Source organism: Tachypleus tridentatus, chromosome 8, assembly GCF_004210375.1.
Source record: "Tachypleus tridentatus isolate NWPU-2018 chromosome 8, ASM421037v1, whole genome shotgun sequence".
Lineage (NCBI taxonomy): Eukaryota > Metazoa > Arthropoda > Merostomata > Xiphosura > Limulidae > Tachypleus > Tachypleus tridentatus.
This window is the reverse complement of record NC_134832.1, coordinates 94113937-94132713: the sequence shown is the minus strand read 5'-3', so window position 1 is coordinate 94132713 and position 18777 is coordinate 94113937. Positions and strand designations below refer to the sequence as shown.

The following is an 18777-nucleotide window of genomic DNA, read 5'->3' as shown; positions in this document are numbered from 1 at the left end:
CTCCATAAAACCTGATGTAATTATAAATAGTGAAACTCTTCTATATAACTACCATCGATTCAAATTAAACGGCTACTCCATTATAAGGCATGACAGGAAGGATAATAGAGATCCAAACAGAGGCATCTTATTATTGTATAGGACTGAACTTAGTATCCCTTCCAGAAATGAATCTATAATTATTAATGTAAAAACGCAAAATCATACAGACGTTACTGTGGCGGGCATCTACTGCTCGCCTAGTAGTGTTAGATGTAAATCTTTTGAATATATTGTATAATAGCAATTCTAATCTTATTATCATCGGCGACCTAAATAGTAAACATATAGCATTCAACTGTCGAAGTACAAACGCAAATGGCAATATACTTTTTCAATTTCTGGATGAATCAAACATGACTTTATTAAACGATGCAACACCGACACATATCTCGTACGCACACGGCACCAGTGAAATACTGGACCTATGCCTGTGTTCGTCTAATATGAGTCGCAAATTCGTAAACTTTCATGTTGATCACGATATAGATAGTGACCACCTCCCAGTTTGGTGTATCTTCAATCCCACCCCCCACTTAACTAAAATCATAGTTAAAGACCAACTGAATTACAACAAAGCTAATTGGCCAGTTTTCCAAACTATATTAAATGAAACCTTACCTCCCGAAGTACTACACATTGCCGCGGACGCATCAGATATACATGCAAACTATCATATCATCTCTGAGTGTCTAAAACATGCAGCCAACAGTTCTATACCGAAACAAAAACACTTCACAACAACTCATTCATGGCAACCACATAAAGACATAATACACTTTAATTAAAGTCAGACGTATACTCCGCAGACAGTACATTCAAAATCGCAACCCCACACTTAAAACACAGATAAACACAATAAGGAATAAAATACGAAACTTAATCAGACAACAAAAACAAGAAAACTGGGACACCTTCTGTTCCGATCTAAATCACAAAACTGATCCTAAGCAATTCTGGACACACTTGAAAAGATTTACAAATACAGGAACAACAAACACAGTATATCCACCACTGGAACTGGATGGAGAAACAGCATACACTAACACAGAAAAAGCAGAGATATTTAAAAAACACCTAGAAAACACGTTCAAGACACATCATGAACCAGACATGAACAGATACTTCTATAATACAGTTAACAACTTTATAGATTACAACAGAAGCATTTTTACACCCAAATTTCCAGTCAACACTATTATACACCAAGAAAAAACAAAAGACTGGAGCACTCATCAACTGATTAAACATATCACTGTAACAGAAGTCGTAACTGCTATTAACAACACAAAAAACAAAGCCCCTGGAGAAGATGGTATTCAAGCTATCCTCCTAAAAAAAGGCACTCAGAGATTATATGAACACCTAACAGCGTTATTTAATCTATCACTATCAGCAGGATATATCCCCGTTTCTTGGAAGGAAGCAATAATATTAATGTTCCAGAAAGAAGGAAAGCCAGCGAATAAAACAAATAACTACCGCCCGATTAGCTTAACCAGTTGTATTGGCAAAGTATTAGAGAGGATAATTATTAATCGTCTCTCAGTATACTTAGAAGAAAATTCAAAATTAGTTTCACTGTGTCGGTATTTGTGTATTGATGTTGTTAAATACCCAGGAGGGTCAGGTACATTTGACCTTTTCCTCCCTCCCGAACGATTATAACGTCTGTCTTCAGGGTTTTTTTATTTATTTATTTTTTTTTTTTAAGCTTTGGGCCAGAGTAATAGAATGACATCATACCCAGGTCCATTTCAGGGCTCAGTCCATGCATGGACAAACAAGAAGTTTTTTTTTTTTTTTTTGGTATTTTCATATATATATATATATATATTTTTTTTTTTGTCTTTTTTTCTCGATTGAGAGAATGCTACTACTACTTGTAGTAACACAAACACACACACAGAAAAGAAAGTAATAATAATTATTATTATTCAATACTTGAATAATAATTCAAAAAGAGAAAAAAAATAGAATAATAAAAAAATAATGATTAAAAAAGAAAATAATAATTATAAAAATAAAAAGAAACAAGGACTAAGTGTCTAGTGCATAGTGGCCAGCTTGTGTTACATTTCTTAAATACATGTTAAAAGGGGAGAGGTATTTAGGACTATTTACATCATGTACGTGATATCTGTCGAGATCACACATTAAGTCATTCTTATGCCAATTCTTATTGAAATATTTTAGAGAATTATGCAAGAGTCTTTCAGCTATTGTATCTATGTTTGCATACTTGTGCATGAATGTGGTTGAGGTGCTACGTGGTACTTTATATGCTGAAGTTAGAACTGAATTTTGTATACGTTGAAGTTTCTGTAAATGTGTGGTTGCTATGTTAATCCAGGCAGGTGATGCATATTCTATTGTTGGTCTAATGTACGTTTTGTAGATTTTAAGTATGTTGTCTGGTGATGTTCCTTGTATTTTACCTGAGAGACTTCTTGCATAGTTTGCTCTTTTCCAGATTCGTATCAGTACATTTTTAATATGTGGTAGCCACGTTAATTTTGAGTCATAGGTTAGACCTAGAAATTTAGCAGAAGTAGCAGTCAGTAAAAGTGATCCATTCATATTATTCAAAATTACCAGAAATTCAAAACGGATTTCGAAAAAACCGCCAAACTACAGACCACCTGATTCGACTTACAGAACCAATTACCGACAGCTTCAACAAAAACGAATGTACTGTAGCTTGCTTTCTCGACATTGAGAAAGCTCTTGACACAGTGTGGCATAATGGATTACGTCATAGATTACTTGAAATGGCATTACCCCAGGAAACTATTCGCTGGCTGTCCAACTTCCTGGATAACAGAATGTATAAAGTAAATGTGAATGGGGCCCACTCAGGATCCTTTTCACCCGAAGCAGGAGTCTCGCAGGGAGGGGTTGTTAGCCATATATTATTTATCATGTACGTGAGTAATATGCCTCTGTCGGACCTAAATTTAGGTTATGCATCACAGTTCGCTGACGATGTAGCAGTCTGGAAAAGTGCCCCCACTCCGTCAATAGCAGCAACGAACCTACAACCAGTCGTAAATAACATCGAAGAATACTGCCAGAAATACAGAATCAAAATCAATATTCCGAAAACCCAAGTCATATTATTCAGTAGACTGAATAAGCTGAAAAAAGATCCACCAAAGCTCCATATGAATGGATCACTTTTACTGACTGTTACTTCTGCTAAATTTCTAGGTCTAACCTATGACTCAAAATTAACGTGGCTACCACATATTAAAAATGTACTGATACGAATCTGGAAAAGAGCAAACTTATGCAAGAAGTCTTTCAGGCAAAATCCAAGAAACATCACCAGACAACATACTTAAAATCTACAAAATGTACATTAGACCAACAATAGAATATGCATCACCTGCCTGGATTAACATAGCAACCACACATTTACAGAAACTTCAACGTATACAAAATTCAGTTCTAACTTCAGCATATAAAGTACCACGTAGCACCTCAACCACATTCATGCACAAGTATGCAAACATAGACACAATATCTGAAAGACTCTTGCATAATTCTCTAAAATATTTCAATAAGAATTGGCATAAAAATGACTTAATGTGTGATCTCGACAGATATCACGTACATGATGTAAATAGTCCTAAATACCTCTCCCCTTTTAACATGTATTTAAGAAATGTAACACAAGCTGGCCACCATGCACTAGACACTTAGTCCTTGTTCCTTTTTTTTTTTTTTTTTTCTTTTTGTGTGTGTGTTACTACAAGTAGTAGTAGCATTCTCTCTATGAAGAAAAAGGAGAAAAATACAAAAAATATATATATATGAAAATACAAAAAACTAAATAAAAAACAAAATGAAAAAAAAATACAAGAGAAATAATAAAAGGAAAAAAAACCAAAAAAACTTCTTGTTCGTCCATGCATGGACTGAGCCCTGAAATGGGCCTGAGTATGAAGTTATACTTTTATTCTGGCCCAAAGCTATAAAAAAATAAAAATAATAATAAAAAAAATCCCTAAATACAGACGCTATAATCGTTCGGGAGGGAGGAAGAGGTCTAATGACCTGACCCTCCTGGGTATTTAACATCAATACCCAAATACCGACACAGTGAAACAGACCTCGTAAACTCATATTTATTTTAAGTGGCTGTACAAATGTGGTATTCAGATATCTGACATACAGATTCGGGAGATGTATAATATATTGAAAAGTATATAGACACTGAAAGAGAACAAATAAATTTTATTCATAACGGTTCAATATACTTCCAGCTTCTACTTTCGACTGGGCTCAAAGTGGCTGCTAGGGTAAAAACAAAAAGGCTCTAAACATATCAATATCTGACAAGTCAAGAAGAATTTAGCTAAACTTTAAAGTCATATAAAATTTATAGTATAGTATAGTATATAATCCTTAGATTATCTCATGAATGATTACTCCAAAAAACACGTACATGAGGGATAACTTCCTACCTACAATGGCAACAACATTACTTATAGTGGTGTCTATCAAGTACTATTGGTTTTACAACCGTGAGTATGTACATATATGGCTACACAAAATTCATGTTGTTTTGAAAGCAAGTAATTTCAAAATGTTAACACAAAAATATAAAACCCAATAAACTCAGGTAGAGTTTTGTAATCTTATGGCTACAAGGAAATTTTGTACTCTCACATCCACTGTGAACCTGACGTAAGAAAACCAAAGAGAGACACAGTATCATACTTAACCAAAACTAAAAACAACCAGTTTGTTCTTGTATCTCAGAATATTTTTCCTATGTTTTTATTTGAGAAAGAAAAACGTTTCATTTCAATCACTAACTAACACACAGCCATGCTGATACATCAGAAATATTTTTATTAACATCTGTATTTTATAATATAAAAATATAAAAACTGTTTCTCATTCAGTCTGGACAAAACATGGTCAAAAGTTAATCATGTTTAAGTTTTATAAATGAACTCAGTTTATTTTCAACAAAATTAAACAACATTGATTACAGAAAAATAAACCTTAAAAGACAGATTTACACAAATTAACCAAGCTTTGTTACACTACAAAATTGATTGATAGGAGATGAATAGTTTAAAATATTATTACATTTGATAGAACAATTTGCTCTGCTTTAAACTTTGTTTTAGAAACTTTTTTTTACATACATGCACCCACATATTTTTTAAAATATATGGACAACCATTTTAATATTTCCTACAACATTTAATACATTAGTACCAATTACGTGTCTAATTATTTACAACTGAAAGATTTAACGTAAACCCACATATATACCATACCTGTAGGATTTAGAAAATGGCTCACAGATGTAAAATTGAATAAACTGATTTCCCCAAATACACACAAAACTATATCCTGAGATGTAATATTTTAGTATTCAGAATAACAAAAACGATAATATTTTTACAGTTACATAAATTTCTAAAACATTTTAATATAACTTGATGTAAATGACAATGAAGATAAAGTTACCTCTACTATCCAAATATGGAAAAAAGGCATGTACACATTATTTTGGGTAAACTTTCAAAACAATTCCAATACAAAGCTGTAATACAAAACAGAGGCATATAGAACTCCTTGTATTATATTTCATTTGCTTTTGAATTAGTTTCTGAGCATCCATGTCCCCACAAGACTAAACAGTAAGTACCCTTGCATATAAATATGCCATGGACAATGTTGATGCTCTATTCTTTCATCTCACAGTTTTATAAAATTCTTATTTGGTAATAAAAACAGCTGCTCTTGGTCTGATGTTTGTATAAACCTAACACAATTCTTCTTTATCTGAAAATATGCTTTAGTAACTGTGAAGATTTCATGTTCTTGGTTCTAGAAAGGTAGAAGTTTTAATTCTTTCTAAGATTATATTATGGAGGTTAATTATCCTGGAAAGGAGACTGGATGTAAAAACATGAATAGATGAAGCTTTAAACAGAAACATGAAACAGAGAGAAAGAACACTGTTCCTGGAAAGGAGGAACAATGAAGCTTTACACAGACAGATCAGAAAGAAAGAAAAACAACTGTATTACTGATGTTTTCCTGAAGAGGAAAGTAGATGAAAAAAATCACAAATGGATAAAGCTACAAACACAGAGATGTAGACAGGAAAAAGAAGAATGCAAGACAAATTTTTGTAACAAATTTCAAAACTACCATATAAATTTTGGTGCATAAAAGAAGTTGGCATTCCTCTAATTCTTTAAAAAGTATTCATTTATTCATGATGAAATTTATGGAAAATATTTAGAATGCAATGATTTTATATTTACGAGTTATTCATTAGACAAAAGTTAATCTTATAACAATGTAATCTATGAAATTCAGCATCTTTCAATTAGTATACACAACTGATAAAGCCTTAAATATCAGTTTGAAACTGACTCAAGTAGATGCTGACCATCCTTTATATCAGAGCACCTAAACTATGCAACTTAAATTTCTTCTTCACAGTTATCACTGTTGTTCAGAAAAAAAAAACTAATAGAATATTTCAATTGATGTTACTTGCACGTTTTTGTCTCATCAAAACATTCTGTTAAGACATAAAAATATTGTGAAAATGTCTATATAATATTCTTTCACAATAGATATATATAACATCCCTCTTTAGACTAAGATACTTTACTAAAGTTACTCTTCTTACTAGCCTTGAAAGTCCCTCAAAGTACAGAACATTATGAAACCATGATATTACACATCTTTTGAATCACTAAGAATAACACAATCACTTTCATCACTACTGGAGATTTCAAACACAGGAGGGCTTGGTGTTCTCAAGTCACGTGGATTTGGTGCTCTTGATTCTTCAATCTGTCTACCATTAGAATTATCTTCAATCATTTGTCCTAGTTCTGCCATATCTTCTGAGACATTTGTTAAGGAATGAACATTTGTAATTTGTATTTCCATGTTTTCTATCTCATTTTCTTGAACTGGATGGATAAGATTTATGTCTTCTGGTATAATTACTTGAAGATCTTCATTATCTACTTCTGCAACCTGTTGAGTTTCATTTTCAGGTTGGATGATGCTGATCTCTTGTGGTTTAGTAATTAGTTGAATGCCACCTGTATGATAGTTTGCTACAAAGCTTAAAGAATCTTTCTGATTTATTGATTTATCTGTAATCTCCGTGTCCACTTTGTTTGTCTTTGTCACTTGCTCATTAACATTTTCTGAATGAATAGTACTAATCTCTTGTGATCTCATGAACAACTGATGTTTATCATAAGCTGCACTTACTTGATTGTTTTTTCCAGAAACTGTAGTCTTGTTTGCAGTAAGTGGAAAATTTGTAGGCATTCTCTGAGGACTTGATGTATAACTGCAATCTGTTTTATCACCATTACCCAATGTAAAACCTGCATCTGAAATACGGTTCACTGCTGCATCTTTGGATAAGTTTTCTGAACCTGAAGACTTATCCATAACTGGTGAAAGCTCCTTAGAAGAACAGCATTCTTGCATTCTGATGTTATGATTTGTATTTAACTCTGTTGTCTGACAACTGCTTGGGATGTTACTGGATATAGCAGATACAGCATCAGATTTTTTATATACATCTTGTTTTCTACTGTGCTTAGACAAACTTTTACGTGCTGTTTGTTTTGACCTTATGTACATTTTGTTTGTGGTGGGTGAAGATATTTTATGTGGTACTTCTTGGTCACACATTGAATCTTGTAATTTACTTGCTTTCTGACTAGTTGAATCTTGACAGTGTTCTTTGTTCTTTGAGGAGCAAAATTCTTTAAATTGGTTATCATTATTTGAAAATGTACATTTTTTAGATGGTACAGCACAACTGACTTGGAGATCCTCCTGACTGGTTTCAAATGAATCATTAAGCAGTTGCTCTAAAGTTACTACTGACAGCTGTTTTTGTGCTTGATTGTTATGTGATGAAGGAACTGAAAGATTACGAAAACCCAGTTTAACTGGAGGTAAGTCGTCACCTCGTTTCATGAATACTTCCAAACGATATGTGTCAGGGTTTATTCCACGGCTGACCTGAAAAAAAATAGGGGGATCAGAGTCTAAACTTATGCTATTAAAGTCCTTTTTTGTGTTGTGAAATTTTTGAAGGCTGTCACTCTTACCTATAAACATGTTTGATGAATTTTTCCAAAGTGTTTCATGTTCATTATGTTTATCACTATTTATAACTTTGTTACTGACCTTAAGAATTTCAGACTTTCTTTCTTCAGGTAACAGTGAAACACTTTTAGTTACTTCTGTTCTTTTGTTGGTAGAATCATCTTGCAAAGGCAATACTGTATCATTCCCATGGTAACTGTGAAGAAGTCCTTCCAAGGAAACTGATTTTAGTTTATGCATGTTCATTTTTTCTCCTCCTCTAACAAACTCAAAGGGTGTTGTCTGTTCCTTTATTTCATTCTTGGATACTTTGACTTCAGTTGAATCTTTCTCTAGTAAAATAGTTTTTTCTGATTTTCTCTTTTTTTTCCCTGATGACACAAGTTTACTGAGATTGACAGCTTCTGAAGAGCTATCTTCCACTCTCACATCCTCTAATTTACTGCTATCATCATGCATTTTGTTGGGTGTAGTAACAGACCATCTTTGCTTCACTGAAGTAGAAAAATTAAGTAAGCCATTTAAAAAAAATATTAAACTAAATCATAAAAACACATGATCAACTACAAAGAAATACAAGTTATGAAGATCTTTGACGTATGTTCTTAACTTCATGCTAAGGTCTAAAGGTGTTACCATGAAGTTAGATCCTTTATCTTTTATGCAGAACTCTCCATATGTAGGTCACTGCCAAAAGGTCCCTTTTACAAGTTTGTATTTAATAACCTATCCAAAAATAACAAAAAATTTCTACTGACTTTCAATTACTATAAAGTTCAATTACAAGATGTCACATGACTGTTGAAGCCCTTGTTTTCTACTTCTTTGTAAAATACAAAAAAGAAACATCTTAATCAAGAAATAAAAAACAAACGTTTAAAAAAGCTTGTGTGCCATAGATCAGAATAACCAGCATTAGTCTTGTACTATTACAATAATGAAACCATAGTGAGCCTTACACAGTCTGCTTCTACAGCTACATTTACAAATTTACAATCAGCAAAAAATAATCTAAACATGACATTACTGATGATGGATATTAAATTTAAAATACTCACAAATATAAATTGTATATACTTGAAAATCAATTTAAATACTATTTATGCTTTACAGTAGTACATACTAATCATTCAATGCACAGTGGTAGCCATAACTTTTGTTTTCATTTACACTTTTCAGCTGTTCTGCACTCCTTATTGTCTCTCACTCATATATATTTATGTATATATACAGGGAGAGAGAATGACTGGACTGGTACAAAGCTACTAAGTAAAAAAAATACAGCAATAAAACTGGCATCATGAATTAACACTTTAAACAGTGGCAAAGACACCAACATTCTCATCAGGGACTCTATAGATTCAACCGAGTATGTGACTCTATAGAAATTTTTCAGTTTCCATACTATAGCTTTTGAGGTGTTTTGTTTTATCTTTATGAATCTTTATTTCAGTATGTGCTACAAAGATTTTGTACACAACAATTCTGATTTTTAATTAAGTAGTTTTACAAAAAACTTGTCTGTAAATATATGGGAGTCAAAATGTTGATTGCTTTGAGTTCAAAGTGATTTTCATGTTAAAATTTTAAAAATACTTTTCTTTATCTGAAAGCTGCAAATTTCATGAGTAATTTCTGAAACTTCCAAAATAAATATTAAATGTTTCTTTTCAGTAAACTTTATTTTGTATGTTACTTTTCTCTACCATCATTATATCTCCATTCAGTCAAATTGACTGACTTCTTAACCTCCATAACAAAAAATACAAAATAAATCTAAATTACCTTTTTTATCTAGAAAGTCTTTAAAAGTTAACATGAAATTACAATTTTTATATTTAATTTTGTTTTATTGCCTTTGAACTATGTCTAATTACTGGCTTCCACCACACCAGTTGTATATCACATGGCATATATGCAGCTCATGCTATTGTATTCAACTTAAATATTGGACAAGCTGCTTGCAAGCATTCCCTGCAAATAATTTTTTATTGTTATTATTTTTCATTACATTGTTTAATTTTACCAAATTCTAATTTTTAAATAAGTTATACTTAAAATAATAAATAAAGAATATAAAAGAAAAGAAATATGGTACTTAACTGGATCCTTTTTTGTTATTTTGCTGTTGACTGTTAATGAAAATTGAACCAGCTTTTTATACAAATGGTACTATTACACTAAAGTTTTTATTTAATTAAATAATGCACATAAGAATAGAGTACATGCACAAAGCAAAAAGTGTCATACAACAATTATATTATTTCTGCCTTTTTGACTATTTGTTTTATAGTGCAAAGCAATTAGGCTATCTGAGCCAAACATCTGGTAAAAAGTTAAAAATAAATTATTAAAATTCATAAAAGGAAATTAAGGTAAGACAAGGAAAAGATTAATTTTTGAATTAAAAACATAAATAGCATTAAATCCAATTTTTGCATCTAGTCCATAGCAGTAAGAGAAAAACTACAGTAATACAAGTTGTGAAAAACTTTCTGTAGCATAACTGTAATTATCATAACTCACCAGGAAGACTAACAGGTAAACTAAAAACCACTGTTAGCTACCTGAAGTTGGCCTTTTCAGTCCTGGTTTCAAGTTATTTGATGTCATGGCTATTTTCAGAAAGTAATGTAATACAAGTTCTAAAAGACTTGTAACAAAATTTTAATTATTATAATTCACCAGGATGACTAAAGGGTAGTTAAAATAGCAGTGTTAGTCACCTGAAGTTGGCCTTTCCAGTCCTGGTTTCAAGTTATTTGACATTATAGCTATTTTCTAATTTCAAATCAAACTAGATGGACTGTGATTCTTAAAAGGGAATCACATTAAAAAAGGTCTAATGTATAAACTAAAAAAACTTATATAGCATTAAAAAAATTAATTGCCTTTAAAAAACTAAATACATTTCTAAGGTGGATAGTGTTACCATCACCAACAACACTGTCTAACGTTATGGACAAACCTTGGGACAGAACATGTTTAAAATAGTGCTGTCGTTGAGAGTCATAACGACGGCAAGAAAGTAAAATGTGGCTTTTTGTGATCCGAGTGTTACACAGATGACACACATTGGTGCATCAGTTCCAGATAAAATAAAACGATGAGTTAAAAACTGTGACCAATGCATAGTGTAGTTTGAGCTACTTCCTCTTTCTGATCCTTAAGGAAGCAAGAATAGAATGTTTTATTTGGAAAAGCTTGTTTTCACGTTGCTCACTCCATGTTGATTGCCAACTGGCACAAAGCCGAGCCTTGAATACAGAACTATAGCCCATGTACGGAACAGGCACAGCAGCTATAGTGCCAGAGCAGACAGATTAAGCTGCGGTGTCAGTGAGCCTGTTCCTACGAATACCACGAATACTGGTATCCAGAAAAACTGGACAAAAGTAGATGTTAAAGAGAAATGGGCCAGTCAGTTTTGTGTATTGGCTAGAACAGAGTGAGAACTAACGTGAAATGATTTCAGGGTCAGCAGAGAACTATACAAGTCAGTATAAATAGTGCAATTTTAGTACTGCCTACCTTCTATGTGATTCAGGGCAAGAGAAATGGCATACAGTTCAGCAGTGAACACAAAAGCTGTAGAGAGGATTATGTGCGCAACCACTGAACCACAACAAACCATGGCAGAGCCCACAGAGTTGCCTGATTTCAAACCATCTGTATAAATAGGAATGGGAAGATGGTTCAGAAGATGTTCAGCAAATAACAGATAGTATTTCCAATCAGATGTGTCTGCTTTTCTCAGATGACTTAAAGATAGGTCACATTTGGGGACTATAATAAGCCATGGTGGGATGGGCTGACCTGTAGATACAGCAATGTTATCCAAGAACAGACCCAATTCATCCAACTGCTCCTGGATACGAAGGCCAAAAGTAGCAATGGTAGATCCTATGTTCTGAAAAAGTACGGCCCACCGAGGAAGGAAAACACAACTCCAGGTAGGATGCTTTGGTAAGGAATGAAGTTTCAAAGCATACCTTGACAGTTGCAAATGGCAGAGGTGCAAAGGAGGTTCATGAGACTCTGTGTATAAGCTCTGAACTGGGAAAGTGCAGAAAGCCCCAGTGCAGAACCTCCTTTTGCAATTGGATGGTAGTTTGAAGGAATCTTGGGATCCTTCCCACACTTAGAGAAAGGTAGAACAATAGCCTGGCACCAGGCATCAGGAAAAGCATTCTCCTGCCAGATCCAGTTAAAAATAATCAGAAGAATAGCAAAAGCAGGAGATGGATGGTGCAGCATTTTATAGTGTACATCATCAGGTCCAACTGAAGTACTGCCAGACTAATGAAAGGCCAATTTGAGTTCCACCAGTGTAAAGGGATGATTATAGTCATAGAGACAATCAGCTTGAAAGGAAAGAGGTGATTGTTCTGCCAGGGTCTAGATGGCTAACAAGGTGGAGGATGAAGCAGAAGTGCTAGATACCTGGTAAAAGCTTTCACTTAGAGTATCAGCAATGCTCCAAGTATCAGCTACACCAAGCCATCAGAGAGCAAGATTGAAAAAGGGACAGAATTATATTGCCCACTGACCTTTCAAATCTTGTCCCATATGACTTTGGAACTGGTGGTAAAAGATATGTTGGTTGTGAACTTAAACTAAGAGTCCTTTTGGCTTTGATATCTTACTCACTAAGCATGTGCATGAGCCTGCTGGAAAACGATATGGTGCAAGAGTGTGGGATACCTATGAAAAGTATCCCAGGCTCATTTTTGAGCCTTCTGTGCCATGTGGCAGGCAGGATTCCATCACTGACAAGGCTATCTTGGAAAATTTGTTGAGGTTTTAGGAATACATTGAGCAGCTGCCTGCATAATACAGTTAGTTACTTCTGCCACACATTTGTCTATTGATGACAGAACCAAGTTCTGCGAGAGCAGTGAAAGAGGGCTAGTTTGCTTGATCCAGCTTTCACCTGGGCATACAGGTCAGGTGGCATCAACCACGGCCAGTTTCTCTCAAAATTATAAGAAAATGATCACTGCCTAGTGTGTTATTGTCAACCTTCTATGAAAAATGGAAGAATAGTGAAGGGGAGAAAATTGACAGATCAATAGCAGTAAAGGACAGACTAGGTGCATGAAAATAAATACAAGAACCATTACTGAAAAGAGAAAGGTTGTGATCAGAAAGCACATGCTCTACAGAGCAACCCCTCACATCAATACGAGCACTTCTCCAAAGTGGATGATGTCCATTTAAGTCCCTCAGGATTAAAAAGGGAGATGCCAGCTGTTCAATGAGTACATCAAGGTTTGACTGATCATAGGTCTCTCCAGTCAACAGGTAGAGAGAACAAACAGTGATGGTACGACCCAAGGGAACATGGAAGGCTATAGCCTCCAAAGTTATGTTGAGTGGCAAAGACAGGGATGGGGATGTACTGATCAACCAACAGTGCCACCTCTCGATGCACTTGTCCATCAAATAGCCTGTCATTTGTGTACAAAGAAAGCTGCCAAAAGGTGACTGCATCTGCAGGTTTCAGAAATGTTTCCTGTAAGGAAAGACACACAGGATGATAGGAAGCAATCAGTGCTTTGACGTCATCCAGATTAGAACATAAATCTTGACAGTTCCATTGTATCAAGATGGCCATTTTTATTTATGTGAAAGTGAACTGGGTGGAGAACCTTTCTGTTTATAACCATGTTTTTTTTCTTTACTGTCTTTATTTGAGAGAGGTCTGTCAACCTCCATGGATCTGCCCTGCATCGATTGGGTAGGTCTCTGTTGTTGGAAGAGGATTCCAGCGACTGAGGACACGAATAAATGATCATTTTGCATCATAAGAACCATGTCCCTAATGCACTCTAACTCAACTTCTTAGTATTGATAATATTGCATCATAAATGTTTTTTTTATATAAATTCATATATGCAACTTAGAATACTAAATATGGTCTCACATACAAAAAAGAAAATAATGTCTAAAACTACTACATTATAAATGGGTTTAACTAAGTTATAAGTGTGTTAAAATAATCCTAATTGCTGGTTGAGCTTAACTCAAATGAAGGCAATGAATGAAACAGGCTGAATTTTTCAAACCTTGTCTCTAACCTCATAAAAATTCAGTAAATTAATATTCAGAAAGTGTTAGAGAATTATTGACATGTGGGTTTCACTTTATTGAGTATGTCTTAGTACAAGAAGTTTAGAACTTACAAATTTACATTTTGGTTTGGGAATATCTATAGCATGAGTGTATTATTCATGGGAAACTTAAAATATCATATAAAAGTAGATGAAAATCTAAATTAGGTAATTTGGAGTGAAGAAGTGTCACGTAATACAGAGAAGTGAAGACTGATAATATAAACATCTCATTTTGAAATTAAATCTTTATAACAGTAAAAACTGAACCATACAGTATATTTTTATATCAAGTATATTGACACCTTCTGATAATAAAGGTGTTTAATTAAATTTTGAATGTAGCTCTGTAAAAACGTAATAATATGCACACTGTTGGACAAATTTACAGTCCATAGACAGAAAGGTAATTAGTAAATGATTGCACGTACTTGCTAATTGACATGGCTACTTTGAGCAAATGCTAGTTAAGATTTTAAAGTATGAGTGAAGCATTAACAAGCAACATACTGCAGAAAAAGTCAGTGTTACATTTTTTTTCCAGATTAAATGTATTAACTAAGACAGTTTAATTTCATTACTGATCATGAAAATCAGCCTAAATTTTATAAATGTTTGCATCTAGATTACTTTCTCATTGTCTTTTTGATGGTTTGCTAACTTCATAATAAAATTTAGTTTTAATTCATTTTTACTAGAAACAATGAGCAACTCAATATATTATATATCTTTTTAACTTTCTTAACACAGACTCTGTCAATTTGACTGACCACGACATCATCTTTTGACATTACTCACTTTTAATGTATTGTGTATATCCATGAAATTTGGCAGTCTTTCAGCTAACATTACATACAATAAATCATATTTGAAATAAGCTCAAGCAAATATTTGTTCATGAATATATTGAGTTTTTTGAATAGCCTGTGTGTAAAGTGATTTTTATGTTAAAGTTAAAAATCCTTTTCTTCATCTCAAAAAATCTCAAATTTCATTTACCCAATATCTAAAACCTTTGAATTACATTTCAAATATTAGTTTTTACTAAAACTTTATATTTTATGTTATTTTCCATATCCTAACACCATAAGTGGTTGGTTGGCCAATTTGACTGACCTCATAATCAAACAAAAAGAGAAAAATAAATCTAAATTTGTGATGATGAGAAAACCCACTTGTAAAAAAATTATATATTTAAAAACAGCTGGAATGGGTAGAGAAGGCACTAAGAGAGGAGCGAACAACGTTTTGATCTTCTTCGGTGAATCTGACAATGACTAAAGAAAGTCGAAACATCATTCACTCCTCTATTAGTGCCTTCTCTACTCATTCCAGCCGTTTATAAATATATAATAAATCTAAATCATAATTGTTTTTCATACTATTTGAATGTAACAAAAACCCACATTCATTTATGCTAAGTAGCTTTAAACTTGTAGTAGCATATATAATTTATAATTAAATTTTGTTTAATTACCTTTTGAACTATGTCTAACTACTATTTATGCTGGTATAAGTAGAGATGCCAACTATTTCAAATAACCGAGCATAATGATTGTAGACAGAGCCCTTTATCATTTGTGGCTACTAGGCCTGACCAATGTCTCTAAGCTGTTTATTATTATTATATTATTATTTATTACTGTGATAGATTGCTCATTTATGAGTGCGTTTTGTGTATTTATAAATACATTAAAAAAATTCTTTGAAATTCTTTTCATATTCTGAATTCTTACTCATAAATGTCGTTATCTGCATCATTTTTGTCTTCACCTCAGGCTTTTGTTGGTGAGATGCTGATTTTGTATGTCTGGAACAATCGTTTATCCCACCATGCGCCACAGAAAAATCGATGTGACAAACTGTACAAAATGCATGACTGTCACTGACTTTTGATGCAATGACCAGATATTTTACACTATACTCTTTCCTAAATTTTTGATTCACAGTTTTAGTCCTTTTAGATTTGCCAGAAACAAGACAATCTGGTGAACGAGACCTCTTTTTTTCCATCTTGTGAACGATCACATTGGTGTTTCTATGCCTTTTAGAAAACGAGAAATACCCATCTATGCAAGCGCTGATTGGCTGACAAGCACTGATGATGAAACTATTGATTCCCCCACGTACCCAGTATGGAGAAGCACTGCACTCAAACTATTGGTAGACATTGGAGATACAAATATTTATTATTATTTCAAGCACAAACATGATTATCGCAAGTAGACGTTTGGGCTATGTCTTTTATTTATTATCAAAATTTATTTGTATCTCACTAGAAATTTTTTTTTCACCCCTTTCAAGCCCTGGGGGAACAGTTTATCACTTTATTGTATAGGTCTATATAATATATAATAATTTGGGAGTTGCAACAAGTCATAATATGTGTTTGTATGAGCATATAGTCATAATATATACACCAAAATCGTAATGATTACGCTCAAATCGTAATGGTTGGCATCTCTGAATAAGTTGTAAATCATGAGGATTGTAGGCTTATGTTACACCATTGAATTATTTTATCCATGACCTACTCCAAACTGTCTTCGCAGGCTTTGTGAAATACCCTTATGTCCTTATTGTTATTACTTATTTTATTTAATCTAACCTAGAGAGATCCCTATTTTAATATTTTGTCTACTTCTATATAATAATAAGTAAAGAATAAACATGGAAGACAATAAAGTACATCTGCTCTTGACTATTGATGGCACTTAACCCTACTTATTTTTATACTAATGGTAGTAGTGAATTTGATAACTTTTATTTAATTAAATAATGTGCTAAAGAGCATGCAAAAAACATACAATATTAGGATTAAAAATAATTTTCTTCATCTGAAAAATCTCTTAAGTTTGCATAATCTCTAAAATGCATAAATAAATTTGAAATTTTTTCAATAAAACTTTACATTTTAACTGTTATTTTCTCTATCCTAACTTCACACAACGCTGTTCAATTTGACAGACCTAACAACTACGTCCCCAAAAAAACAACACTTTTTTCCTTTCTCAAATCACTTCAAATTGTAACTTCAAATATTATTTGTCTATCCTAAGTAGTTTTCATAATATATACCTAAGTTAAAATTTGAAAAATTAGGTTTAGACAACTAAAATTAAAAGATGTTACCTAAATACAAACATTTAGCTCAACACTAAGCAAAAGTAAATAAAAACCATTTTTAATGGTTTTAGAAAAACTAAAATTTACAACATATGTATGTATTTAAACAGTAGTAGTTTTGGTAGCATTCAGAGATAAGTGAGTGAAATATACAGTAAGTTTTCTTACTTTCTGACAATGTTGAAAATAAGAAAACTTTTTGATTAAAATTATACTTTAAAGCTTATAAATCAAGGAGCATTGGTATCCCCAAGTTTTATTGCTTTAATGTGGGTTACAAATTTACAATTATCAAACTTTCATTATCAAATTATTAAGCTGAGAATTATAATTTACATTTCAATGAATGCTTCAAGATATAAGTTGCTCTTACATCTCTTAGAGACAGCTAGGCATTCTTCACACTCCCAGTATGATTTCTGAGACATAGGTTTTCTACAAAGAATATGGTAACCTTGCGATCCACATGACCTACAAACTTGGATTTCCCATTCACTAAGAACAAAGAGATATTTTTCAAAACCTTTACAAATTTTTTTTAATAAAAACAAAATATTGATTTGATGAAGCAATTATCTTGCAAGTGATGATTCCTAATCTATTTTGTTATTCATATGTTACCGAAGCAAATGTAGCTTGTTTGTTATTACAATAATGAAAGCAACTCTTGTTGGATGGAACAGTGAAATTTAATAACCACTCATATATATAGTTTGCCCATGGCCTCAAAAGTGGGGATCAAAACTTTTGGGAAACAAGGCTTAAATGATGAATCCTTGAAATAACAGTTTAAGTACATTGCCAATAATGTCTCACCTAGCCCACACAATGTATGAAGATATTGCAGAAAGTAAAGTAGGCGACCAGGTATCAGAAACTTGTTATCTTCATTCTGATAACATTGTAATGTTTGGGTACACTTTTACACGTGATACTTTTCACAGAAAAAACCAACAACTTTTGTTAAGAAATTTAACTTTTCAGAAAGTGGTGGTTGAAAATTGAGGTTTATTTACATCTTACCTTATATATAATTATTGAAACACAATATGTTTACAAGTTCTATACAAAGTTAATGGTACCAACCATATATTTATTGCAACAAAATGATATTAACAAAAGAAAACAAGCACACACTTTTTACCTTCCCTTTAAGTTGAAATTTCTTCCTTTTGGACATATACACTGTGGTGCATCACAATGACAATACCTTACCAAAAGATCTTGGAAGGCATTTTGTTCTAGTTCCCATGATGCATCCCTAATGATGGATAATGAAATACTATTTTGATTTTTGGTACTAATAATTAAGTTCAAATAAAAAGGAAATAACTAAGGTCTTCATAAAAACAAAAAAAAACTTTGCTAATTGTAA

At 32.8% G+C, this 18777-nt stretch overlaps 1 protein-coding gene across 28 annotated transcripts in view; it reads right to left on the bottom strand.

The window, feature by feature from the left end:
- Positions 1-4260: 4260 nt before the first annotated feature.
- The window catches only part of LOC143222967 (uncharacterized), a 52491-nt gene continuing 37974 nt past the window's right edge, over positions 4261-18777 (bottom strand). For 23 of the 28 annotated variants that reach the window (XM_076450220.1, XM_076450238.1, XM_076450237.1 and 20 more), the window contains 3 exons: positions 18547-18663; positions 17776-17897; positions 4261-8657 (listed from right to left, as the gene is read on the bottom strand). In XM_076450220.1, coding sequence (XP_076306335.1) covers positions 6757-8657; positions 17776-17897; positions 18547-18663 — 2140 coding nt within the window. In that variant the 3' untranslated portion in view covers positions 4261-6756. The remainder of the gene's footprint in view (positions 8658-17775; positions 17898-18546; positions 18664-18777) is intronic. The other 5 variants (XM_076450233.1, XM_076450234.1, XM_076450235.1 and 2 more) reach the window with 2 other exon arrangements.